This window comes from Notolepis coatsorum, assembly GCF_963971535.1.
Source record: "Notolepis coatsorum genome assembly, chromosome: 6".
Taxonomy (NCBI): Eukaryota; Metazoa; Chordata; class Actinopteri; order Aulopiformes; family Paralepididae; genus Notolepis; species Notolepis coatsorum.
The window spans coordinates 150,221,032-150,233,990 of NC_140170.1; the positions used below are offsets into that span (position 1 = coordinate 150,221,032).

General features: G+C 44.3%; 1 protein-coding gene across 3 annotated transcripts in view; it reads right to left on the bottom strand.

Annotated features, from left to right (window-relative positions):
* Positions 1-1,339: 1,339 nt before the first annotated feature.
* LOC311229372 (band 4.1-like protein 1) overlaps positions 1,340-12,959 on the bottom strand; it is a 311,906-nt gene continuing 300,286 nt past the window's right edge. For all 3 annotated transcript variants that reach the window (XM_084315458.1, XM_084315459.1, XM_084315457.1), the window contains 3 exons: positions 9,105-9,185; positions 2,993-3,109; positions 1,340-1,569 (listed from right to left, as the gene is read on the bottom strand). In XM_084315458.1, coding sequence (XP_084171584.1) covers positions 1,564-1,569; positions 2,993-3,109; positions 9,105-9,185 — 204 coding nt within the window. In that variant the 3' untranslated portion in view covers positions 1,340-1,563. The remainder of the gene's footprint in view (positions 1,570-2,992; positions 3,110-9,104; positions 9,186-12,959) is intronic.

A 12,959-nucleotide genomic window follows, 5' to 3' on the forward strand; every position in this document is an offset into this window, starting at 1 on the left:
GGGAGATTGTTTCTTAAAAGGTCCACAAATGCAGAAACATGTACATGAATTCTATTTTACGAGGAAAAATACAAAACAAATGTCAAGTAATAAAAAGTAAAAACATATCCTCACATCTCAAAAAATTAAAATAAAATACATATTAGATAAAACATTATATTAAATTTGCTCTAAAAGAATGCCCAGAAATATTGACCAGCATATTTTTTAGGAGTATGACAAGTTGACCATAACATGAGATACTACTGTATCTGTGAGCATCAGAATGGAATGAGGACTATGGTGTTTTATAGGTGGAGACCAGGATCAGACTATGGTGTTTTATAGGTGGAGACCAGGACCAGACCAGGATCAGCCGCTGCACGCCTGCCCCAGTCATCCACGCAGTTCCTCGGTTTGAGTTGTGTCAGAAGGGTCAGTCCTTCCTGACGTCAGATGTGGACACGTGTCGCGCCAGCGTTGCCTGTTCCATTCCCTCTACTATTTTTTTTAATCATGCACGAGAATATAATCATCTAGTATTATACATATCTCATAAACAAGCAAACACTGGACATAAATTAGACCCTCTATACATGTACTTGTTAAAAATGTAAAAAGCTAATAAGACAGCTGTTGATTATAGTGAAGGTGTCACATTAAAGGCTGGCTCTGGACCGCAGGCCCCCATACGGCATCTTCCCCAGCCCTTTACACTCTGCCCCCTCTGCCCTCACACTTCATGCATGACGTCAGCATCGGGGGTGGGCGTTGCCATGGTGACTATATTATAGAAAGCAATCTGTGTGTGAGAAGGGGTGGGTATTGACCTCTTGTGGGAATTAACGACCAGTTGTCACAGGTATGCCAATGTACGTGTGCGTGCATGAGTGAGAGCGTGTGTGTGTGTGTGTGTGTGTGTACATGTGCATGTGTCTGTGCATGTGGCACGGGTTCAATTAGACTCATGTCAGGTGGGATTACATCATTGTAACTCATCACTCAGCTGACCCTCACAGTTCCAAGGTGCCGAAGTCTGTTAGATCCAATATGTAATTAAGTCTCTGTGAAGTCAGTCCGGAGGCGGGGAGGAGGACCAGAGACACCCACGTTTGTCTATCACAGATCCCCTAACTGGAACACAGCTAAATATAAACAGTAATAGATGTGATTGGGTGCAATTTTAACACCGTATGACTGCACTTACAGTAGGTTAACACTCTCATTGACCAACTAGTAAATGATTCAAGAAAAAAAACAAGTGTTCATTATTCCAAAGGAGGCGGAGGCAGGGATGCGGGGGGGGGGGGGGGGGGGTCAGGGCAGGGACATGATGGGGGGGGGGGGGGTGGTAGGTTGGCTTGGAGGCCACGTCACAGTCGGTTATGGCTAAAGGGACAGCAGGAGTGGAGGTGTACTGCATCGTCAGGGAGACAGAGGAACACAGTCTGTTGTGTTGTTTCTACACAGTGAAGCAGGAGTCCTCTTGGTCATCTTACTGCAGGGAGCGGCAGGGGAAGCTGACAGCTGGACGCATATCTCCTCTCTCCCCACCCCCCCTCCCCGGCTCAGGAGCCACCGCGATCAGGACTGAAACCAGACAAGAACACACATACCTCAGTTTCACATACACATCGGGAAATGGGTGTAAACATCAGACAATATTCTTGAACAAATCAACCGACAGCGACAATAGTGCCACTGAGCAAAGCACCCCCCCAATGTATCTGTATACTAACCCACTCCAAGGACAGGTATTGTGAATTAGCAGTTGCTTGCTACAGTATATGTCATTGTGGTTGTATCCATCCTTGGAGAGAGATACCGTACAGTACACCCACGGTATATGATGACACACTGAGGATACCCGCCTTGGCCGGTGGTCTTGTGAAGCTGTATAACATGAGGGAGAGTGCAGCTCTACCGTGAGATGTTGGCACTGATCTGTGCTACGGTCACAGCTAGCTAACTGAGCTATCAAGTGTGTTATTTATTGTTGCTATGCAACCGTTTCATATTTCATTCATAACAAACTCTATTTTTCTGCTGTTTTGCTGTCGTAGGACATAAACATGTACAGTAGCAGAGATGGCAAGGTGTTGCTTGGTTACGAGTTCATTTAGATCACTGAGATACGACATGAGGGTGGTGGTTCTGGATACAATCTATCAACAGAATGTAAGCAAAGTTAATTGAGGAACGCTAGGTTACGAGTATATCATCGTCATGAGATCTTGGCACCCTTTGGGAATCTAAATGGTAAATGGACTGCATTTGTATAACACTCTTATCGAAAGCACTTTACAACTTATGCCTCACATTCACACCGACGGCGGAGGCGACCATGCAAGGTGCCAACCTGCTCATCGGGAGAAGTTAGGGGTTAAGTGTCTTGCTCAAGGACACTTTGACATGCTGCTGGGAGGAGCCGGAATTGAACCGGGAACCTTCTGATAACCAGACGGCCGCTCAACCTCCTGAGCTACCGTCTGTGTGGTCCGAACTGATCCATCACACAGGATGGAAATAAAACAGAATAGTGTGTTTGTGGACAGTGACGTATCCGTCAGTTCCTAAAACGTCGTCCTCTCAGGACATTTCTGTCCGTCGAAACGGATACAAATCTGGGGGAGATGGACTAATCATCTGTCCTGTCCAAAAAACAGATACTTCTCATTGAGAGATAATTCAAAGCGGCCAGGCCCTATCGGTGTGTGTGAGCTGGGAATTATAAGGTTCTATCTACATTCAGAGTAGTTTGTTTTCACATCCCAGAGTAGGCTATAATTTTTTTTTATTAAAATTAAAAAGATTTATTAAATCGTTTTTGTCAGATAGAACCTATTCATTCCAAAGTCACCAGTGGTATCACAACGATGTATGCAAGTCATGTGAATGTTGTGTAAAGTGTACAGTACAGTATAGTACATACCTCATGTGAATGCTGTGTAAAGTGTACAGTACAGTAATACCTCATGTGAATGCTGTGTAAAGTGTATAGTACAGTACATACCTCTGCTTGCCTCTGGGTCTCCTCAGTAGGAGATTCCGTCTCCCTGATAACCACTGCTTTTGTCACCAGCATGTCAGGGTGCTGCTGCTTGGCCTCTAGGATGGCCATGGCCAGAGCCTGGAGGGACATGGGACACAACATACCATCAGCCACTGGAACCCTAACCCCATGCTGCTATGACACCTGCATTTCCCCAAGGGGATTAATAAAGGAACACTTTAACTTGAAATACCTCTCGTCATAGATCTAACCATTTATTACATAGCTGTGACCTTTTTGCGATAGGCCATTCCCACTGCCATGCGCCCTTAAAGCAAATTGGCATGAACACACACACACACACACACACACACACACACACACACACACACACACACACACACACACACACACACACACACACACACACACACACACACACACACACACACACACACACACACACACACACACACACACACACACACACACACACACACACACACACACACACACACACACACACACACACACACACACACACAGAGAGGATAAATCTTTGTGGACCAGCTGACCGACCAACTAACCAACCAACCGACAAGAGTTCACCTAGTTCACGAGTTGTTGGTCGTAGAGTCAGTGACGCGGGAAGGGGGGGGTGCTGAGGGTGCTGCAGCACCCCCACCTGTTGGCGGGGAGTTGTAACTGCAAGCAACGCCAAAAGATTTACTAAAAATCTATTTTTTTAGTTCGCATTTTAGGGCGCTTTCACATATAGTTTTGGTGGATAAATAAAGGTTTGAAATGAAAATAGTTTTGGTGGACTCGGTGCGGTTCTGGTGGTGAAGTTGCAACATTGTTGCATTCGTCATTTGGTTCGTCTGCATTCACATTGCAATTTGTCAAGCGCACTAAACTTTCTGAACAATGTCACACGGTCGAAAAGGGGCGCTCGTCTATTGGACACAATGGAGAGTGGAAATCCCTCCCCTTCAGGAAGTGAAAACACAAACAGCCACAAGAAGCGTGATAGTAGAAGAGACGTGGCATTGAACCATCGTTCGATTATAACCCATTACCGCCATCCTCTCGCTAAACAACTTGTACACCTCGTTGTTTTTGTGAGTGCCCACAAGCAGCTGTTTTATTTGGTCTTCATCAGTGCTCTCTCGATCAGGGCTTTCACTTCATCATTCGCCCAAGTCTGTCTACGAGATATGTTTACAGTGTGCTTGTTTTGCAGTGAATGCCGCGCGCTGCAGTGTTTTTTTCTTCCTTCTACCCAAGATGCACAGTTTATCAGGTGACTTCCTATATTTGGTCCGCATTTGGTCCGATGAAGCGAACCGAGACCTATGTTTTTTGGCGGACCAGAGTTCACGTGTTTGGTCCGCACCAGAGTTCGACTGCACATTCACACCACACCAAAAAAGCGGACTATCGAATTCTGGTCCGATAGTCTGGACCAAACAGCTCTGGTGTGAAAGCACCCTTAGTGTAAGCAGTCTAAAACATGGTTGTTTTTTTAAATGGTTGAAATCCACTATTTAATGATATTTTCTGTGTATCTGAATTCTGACCTCACGCACAATTGCAGCACACAGACAGTCACACACACATCGCCTACTACGTGAAGTGGATGCTCACTTGGTTAATGTTTCAGCACCACGGACAGCGATTGTTGTTGTGACACACACACACACACGCTAGGGTGCAGGTCAAAATTGTTCAGTCGCAGGACAGCAGAACTGCTTTTGCGGGACAATGCAAATGCTTAATGCGAAAGATACCAATGTTTGGCATAATTGCATGCTTGAGCAGCGCTGTCCAGCTTTAAGTGACATGATCTCTCACTGCGACTTCTCTCACCAGTGGCAACAGAACACAGAACTCATCGTAAAACTGGTCCATGTCCAGTTTGCTGCTCGTGTTAAGAGCTTCAGCTGCTTCGCGAAGTTCTTGGAAGCTGAATTCTTTCTTGAGAGCATGAAATCTGTTGACAGTCTGGTCTACGGAGTACGGAGGAGACTGGGGCTGATGCATGCAGATTGGGGAATCCCTCGCGTCACGGCACACACATATGGACAAGAGGGGATCAAAATGTCTGTTAGTGTGTGTCATCTGAATCAGACGGATAAAGCAATGGTTTTATCCAGATTATTTGATTATTGCCACTTCCACTAAATATGGGACATTGTTCTGTTGATGAGGGATGCGGGACAAACATAAAATTTTCGGGACTGTCCCGCAAAATGCGGGAAGGGTGGTCATCCTAACACACACACACACACACGCACACAAAGTTCAGTTACTCGTTACTCGTAGTTTGTATACTATTTACATGTTCGAAATAAATATTTCAAATAAAGAAATTAATATTTTCGGATGGTTGCTATGTGTCTGTGTTCACTTCATTCTGTCACAAAAATTTGTAAATTGTCACTAGCGCTGACTGTTAGAAGCCTATGATTATTCGTGTATATTCAGTTTTAATCTGTTTAATCTATACTCTGCATCTGGTTATACGATCCTGTGCGCAGTGTGCGAAACGAAAGTCCAAACGCTAATTGTTGCTACCCGCCGGTTGCATCTAAATCGACTTCTGATTAGAGAAAAAACTGCTGCATTTCGTGTGTGAACTGTCCACATGTTGGTGTTCAAGTTTGTCTGTTGTAGTGTAAAATATTGATCTTTCAAATTAATGGAAAATCACGAATGATGCGCCTCGCGCATGCATTTAATATGACGTTATTATATTATTTATTTCCGACTCCGACCGCACCCCCAACTCTGATTGACTTCCCGCGTCCATTATACTTCATAACATTTGTTATATTTCATGTTGGCTTCGCATCTTCCTTCAGCGGGTGTGCTATTGGCGCACAGAGCCGTGCAATAGGGGAAGTAACCAAAGCAGGTGGGGGCTGGGGTGACTGGTGACAGCAGCAGACCAGCACAGCAGAGCGTATGAAGCAAATAAGGTGAGTGTGCACTGGAGTGTCTTTTAAGTGACACAGACTGAGGACCCCCAGGGTGACACACATCAGGCTGAGGACCCCCAGGGTGACACACATCAGACTGAGGACCCCCAGGGTGACACATCAGGCGGAGGACCCCCAGGGTGACACATCAGACTGAGGACCCCCAGGGTGACACACATCAGACTGAGGACCCCCAGGGTGACACACATCAGACTGAGGACCCCCAGGGTGACACACATCAGGCTGAGGACCCCCAGGGTGACACACATCAGGCTGAGGATCCCCAGGGTGACACACATCAGGTGGAGGACCCCCAGGGTGACACACATCAGGTGGAGGACCCCCAGGTCAGGTTGAGGTTGTAATCTGATTACTTTTCCCCGAAAATAGTAATCTAACGCGTTAATCTTTAAAAGCCAGTAATCTGATTGCAGTTACTTGTCCAAGTGGCTGTGCATTACTATTTCGTTACTATCTCATCATAAATTCATAATGCAGGCGGAATGCAGTATTTTATTTCGTTTTCGACAGTCAAAAATACATGTTGAGCTGTTTTTCTTTTGGGAGTGACGTGGTGTGGCAGTGAAAGGGTTAAATACAAGAATGTGTCCCGCGGCGTGACTGGTCCCTCTGTCTGTGAGTGACTCTGCTTTTGTCCAATCACATTCCCCATCCACAGTCTGCGAATCAGAGGCAGAGTAGGGCGGGTCTTCACAGCACGTCATGTGACATATGCGCCAATAGTGTGACAGCATGGCTCCGTCGTCGGAAAATTCCACCCCAAAACGCTTGGCAAAATTAAAAGTGAAACCGCAAGATGACTTTTGCGGTTTCTGTTCAGAATTCCACCCCAAAACGCTCGTCTAAACGTAGCCTCAGTCACTACTTCACGGCGGAGGAAACAAAATACTGTCTACCGCTAAAAACAGCACATCCAATTGCATTGAAAGCATCTGGAATCACAACACTAGCCGACGCTTCGACTAGGTACAGGAGGGTTGATGGTGGCAGAGCAAAAGCTCTTATTTGCCAGATTTACAGTTAATTTACATGTTAAAGAGAGACTGATTGTATGTTTATAGAGAGACATTTATAAAAACAATTTAATAGTTACAGTTGATATAATTGAATAGTTCAGCCTGCATTTGTTAGATGTGATACACTGGTTTTGTAAAACCACTGGCTGGCTGCTCTAATGCTGTGAGCATCATAGACTGTTGCTTTACCATACTTGATGGTACAGAAGCTGAAGCACTAGTTTAACAATTTACGTTATGTGCAGAGAAACAAGTTAAAAACAATTTATGCACTTTCAATAAAGCGTTTAAAAAAAACTGTTGGGGGAACGACGACGACTTCGTAACCTAGTTACTTTCAAAGTAACTAAGTTACTCTGATAATCAAGTAATCAGTAAAGTAACTTAGATTACTTTTTAAAGGAGTAATCAGTAATCAGTAATCAGATTACTTTTACAAGTAATCTGTGGCATCACTGCTGTCTACACTGTAGGTGGGTGATAACAGTGGATAGAATTAGAATAAGAATAGTCAGTCTTATATATGGTCTCTCATTTGGGTTAACTTCTAGTAAATTAATGAAATAGTGAAATTAAATGGTTCCTTATTCTTCTGGGGATCCCTGGTACTCCATCGCCCAGCACCCATGTTGAGAACCAGTGACATAAGAGAGTGTCCTGCCAGAACCTGCTCCACTTATTACTATATAGATGATACATTTAGATAGAAATCACTGCCACTAAAGTATAGCCTGGATCAATCCCCTTGAATTGCTTGAATAAAGGCATTGCATGGAATGTTTGTGTAGTTCCAGTAGCCTATGGCTGCCTGTAAGTAAATGCTTCTGTGCAGTGGTAGAGTAGGTAAAACACTGGGAGCGTGTGACCAGTTTACAAGATCCAGTGATCCAAATTACTATGTTTTTGTTGATATATTTCTCATATATCAACACATAACCATTGTTTTGCACACAGCAATTGCTGTCTCTTCCATTGCCATGTACTACGTTACAGGCAGCCATGTTGGAAGACACAGAACTACACAAACATTTCGTGGAAGGCCTCTATTGAATCATAGAATTGTGGGTCATGCAGGGGGACTAGATCCTGGCTAGATCCTGACTAGATCCTGACTAGATCCTGGCTAGATCCTGGCTAGATCCTGGCTAGATCCTGGCTAGATCCTGACTAGATCCTGGCTAGATCCTGGCTAGATCCTGGCTAGATCAGACTAGATCCTGGCTAGATTCTGACTAGGAACCTAAAAGGACAATATACTACCTTATGCATACATGTGAATACTGAATACTGTATACTTCATCAGATCATATAATCAGCATTTCAAATTTTAGCATTTAGCATTTTTAGATTATATATTAGATTAGATTTAGATTATTGGATTCGATTATATATTGTAACTATTATTGTAGGCCAAATATAACTGAGAGGGCATACATACCCTCATCTCACACCTTGTTGACCATTACGCACATGTCCAGAGTTAATTATGTTATGTTAATTATATTGATTTGTTATACTGTTTACACTGCTTTTTACTACCTGTACCCCCCTCCCCATGCTGCTATGATGCCTGAATTTCCCCAAGGGGATCAATATAGGAATATCTTAACTTATCTTACTAGATCCTGGCTAGATCCTGACTAGATCCTGACTAGATGCTGGCTAGATGCTGTCTAAATCATGACTTATCCACCAACACTGTTTTGATGACAACATGGCTTGTATCTGCTGTACAGGTGTTTCAGTATGTTCTCTATCACTGACTGTCACCTACTCTGTCACTACTACTCTATGTAACTACGAGAATCCTCAGAGGAAAAGAGCAGGGAAGGCACATCAGTGTTGGAGAGGTGCTGGCCACCAGACCACAGCGGCCTGAAGGAAGGTGGGCATACCCATGTTTCAACATGAAAGTCTTCCTTGGGGGGTTGAAATTATGACTCTTATCCACAAGTATGGTTTTGACGTTGAAATGACTAGGATATACGACTGCACAGTTGTTTCAGTATTTCTCTACCACTGACCATGTGACCCACTATGTCACTAGTCTATGATCAACTTGCTACTGTATGTCACTAACTAACCTTTCAAAAACCTGAAAAACTAAATCCTGACCTGATGTTGGTCCACATCATCGTCTCCAGTGATGATGATCCTCTTCTCGATCCTGGTCTCCGAGTATCCCCCTTTCACAGTCTGTAAAACACATAATATAACATACTGTAACATGACATGACATAACATAACCAAGTATCCCCCTTTCACAGTCTGTAAAACACATAATATAACATACTGTAACATGACATGACATAACATAACCAAGTATCCCCATTTCCCAGTCTGTAAAACACATAACAAAATAAGTAACATTTCCTGATGTATTCCACAGACTAGATAATGAAATACAAACCTTCCACAAGTGCTGTGAATATACAGTATACATGATGTATTCACTATGAATGTAATGTATCTTAGTTGTAAGTTACGTTAAGTTTATTTTATTTGACATGTGACAATTAGCATTGGAACTGCAACATACAGTTATGCACAAGTGCCAGCTGCTCTGTAGTTATTGTTTGTAGCGAAACGCTAAATTGCAACACCTGCCCACAGGAGGCATTTTAGTTGTTTTTAAATAGAAAGAAAAGAAAAAAAGACAAGGGAAATAAAAATACAGGTGTGTCTATACATGGGTATTATGTGTCTATCTATACAGGGGTATTAGGTGTCTATACAGGGGTATTAACGGAACATAAACCAAATGCGTCCACATTTTTACAAGATTCGATCACATTTTCATAACAATAGCACCCTGCGCCGTTTTCATTGAGGTTTCTTACAAATTAACGATGCTCTATGTTGTCCTTTATATGCCGATTATCATTAGAATCTTAAATTGTACCATATATCCGCCTTTAGACAACATATGTAACGCTACCAGCACACTTTTGGTAAGATAATTAGTTGACCATTCGCGGTCGCTATACCGAGGTTGCAGTAATAGTTTACCGCTGTTCAGATCACGTCGCAGAATATAGACACATCCCAGTGACCTGCGACCTGTGCTAACGCTCTTGGGAAATGCAGTGTTGTAGTTTTCAACATTTTCACCTTTTAATTTTAAACCAATGCTGCCATCTACTGACAACAAAAAGTGTTGTCTAATCGTCACCTTGAGAGCGACTTCCGTATACTAGCGTCGCCCCAAACCCATTCTAGAGATTCCCACTTTTTACTGGGAGTGGGGCGTGGCCGTATTTGGTCCCAGACAATAAGAGTGACTGCAATTGGTCACCGTGACGTTATGTGTCTATACAGGGGTATTAGGTGTCTATGCATGGGTATTATGTGTCTATACAGGGGTATTATGTGTCTATACAGGGGTATTAGGTGTCTATACAGGGGTATTATGTGTCTATACAGGGGTATTATGTGTCTATACAGGGGTATTAGGTGTCTATACAGGGGTATTATGTGTCTATACAGGGGTATTAGGTGTCTATACAGGGGTATTATGTGTCTATACAGGGGTAGTATGTGTCTATACAGGGGTATTAGGTGTCTATACGTGGGTATTAGGTGTCTATACAGGGGCATTAGGTGTCTATACGTGGGTTTTATGTGTCTATACAGGGGCATTACGACTCTATACAGGGGTATTAGGTGCCTATACAGGGGTATTATGTGTCTATACAGGGGTATTAGGTGTCTATGCATGGGTATTATGTGTCTATTGAGAGAAAATGGTGGTTTTTTCAATGTATATTTGGTTATAAACTGATATAAAGAGACGCTTCAAGAGGGTAATATTATTATCATCACGGGATGATATTGACGGTGGAGAAGAAGCGGTGTCACAGCACACTGCCAGCGAGGTTGTTTGTTTTGTATTCCTCAGAGACATAACACTGATAGTGAATGTCTCCCAGAGCGAGGGAGAGCGGTTCATTTGAATGAAACAGTAGAGACTGCATTTTAATGTGTGAAAGGTTAGCCGTCGTCATGACAGCACGTCGCATGACAACCAGGAGAGGGGCGGGGGGCCGTCGTTGCTACGACGAACATCTATAAATCGAACGGTGTTTCCGGGTGTAAGGCAGACGAGAATCTGACCAAGAGCGAGTAGGACTGAGATCACACAGAGGACTCTCTCTCCTCTTATCACGAGAGAGGGGGGGGGGGGGGGGGGGGGGGGGAAGGAAGAATGCCACGACATCATTAGCTTCGGCTAACACGAGGAGGGTTTCAGGCTAACGACCAGGCCTGACCACTATTGGACATAACAGCAAAGGGACAATAGAACACACCGAAAGATCATTAGAATAGACTCTTCAAGGACGATACAATTTGATAACATCTGATAACATCTGATTATGAGGTTCTGTTTATAGCAATAAAACAACGCTTTTCCTCATAAGGTATCTCACAGTGTCGAAGTGTCGAATTCTTACGCAGGTGGAGAATTAGGATGGTTTATGGATTGCACTAACGGGGGAGATAAGGATCTTATCAACCAGTATCGGAGACGTCAGGACCATTAAAAGTACACAACGCAGAGGAATTGGATGGAGAGCCAAACAGACGAAGACGTGATACTGGCCAGTTTGATCAGAATCTTACAGTTGGTGCCGTGACCCGGATTTGCAAGAGATTAAAACAACGGGAACAGTTGGTGCCGATGACAGCCGGATTTGCAAGAGATTAAAACAACGGGAACAGTTGGTTGTTGATGACAGCCGGATTTGCAAGAGATAGGAACAACGGATAAAGACTTTTTCAATAATGGGGCGACAGTGGACAACAGTCATCAATGTGTGGGAGAATCATGATCGAAGCAAGGCCGGCCAGCCCTGGGAGAGAGCGGCGAGTCGAGCGGTCAGGAGGCGAACCAGCCCTGTAGGGGAAACAGCGCTCCGATCAAAAATGTGAGTTCACTGTGCACACGGTTGTTTTGATCTTTTAAGCCAAATAAAAACAAACAGATAGTGAATCCGTAAACGTAAACATTTATAGTTCGACACAGAGAATGCCAGCTGTAATAATATGAGCAGAGAGCAATGGTGAAAATCGAGGGCGTTATCTACAGAGAATGAAAAGCAAACGAGGCAGGCTGCACAGTTTTGGTTTAAGGAGGGTAAATGCGAGATGAGGAAAGGGGGGGGGGGGCGCTTGAATCAGATCGAAAAATTGTTGATGGCTGGACTGTTTTCATAACAGAAGGAAAGTCGAAAGGAGATTGTACCAGTGTGTATTATGTCCGATCAGGCAAGAGTATTAGTCTGAGAAAGCGTCCCCTGATAATGGATAGGAAAGAGAGGAAAAACAGCTGTGTTTTTAGGCCTTGGAAGGAAGGGCAGCGTTCGTTTGTTGAGAGAGTAGCCATTTGCACCGAATCAAAATGGCCGCAGAGCCACGAGGGGTTTAGAATCAGGAAGTGACACGTCACCTACAATCCTCTAGACTGAGTTTTGGCCGCCATCTAGGGGGGCAGTGGGATAATACAAGCAAATGGAGGAGGAGTAGGTCGCCACCTAGTGGCGGAGGGGGGGGGGGGGGGGTAGTGCTGGGGAGTTTCCATTACCCATAGGGGAATATTTAGAGTTTAAGTTAATTAAGGAGTTTAATTTTTTCAAAATTACCAACTGCTTGTGTGTATACACGTTGGTGTATGTGAGAACTTTGTAAAGGAACTCAAAGTGTGGTAGAGAGCGACGGGACAGCTCCAGGGCGACGGTAGACAGCCCCGTAGGGTATATAGAGCGACGTGACAGCTCCAGGGCGACGGTAGACAGCCCCATAGGGTATATAGAGCGACGTGACAGCTCCAGGGCGACGGTAGACAGCCCCGTAGGGTATAGAGCGACGGGACAGCTCCAGGGCGACGGTAGACAGCCCCGTAGGGTATATAGAGCGACGGGACAGCTCCAGGGCGATGGTAGACAGCCCCGTAGGGTATAGAGCGACGTGACA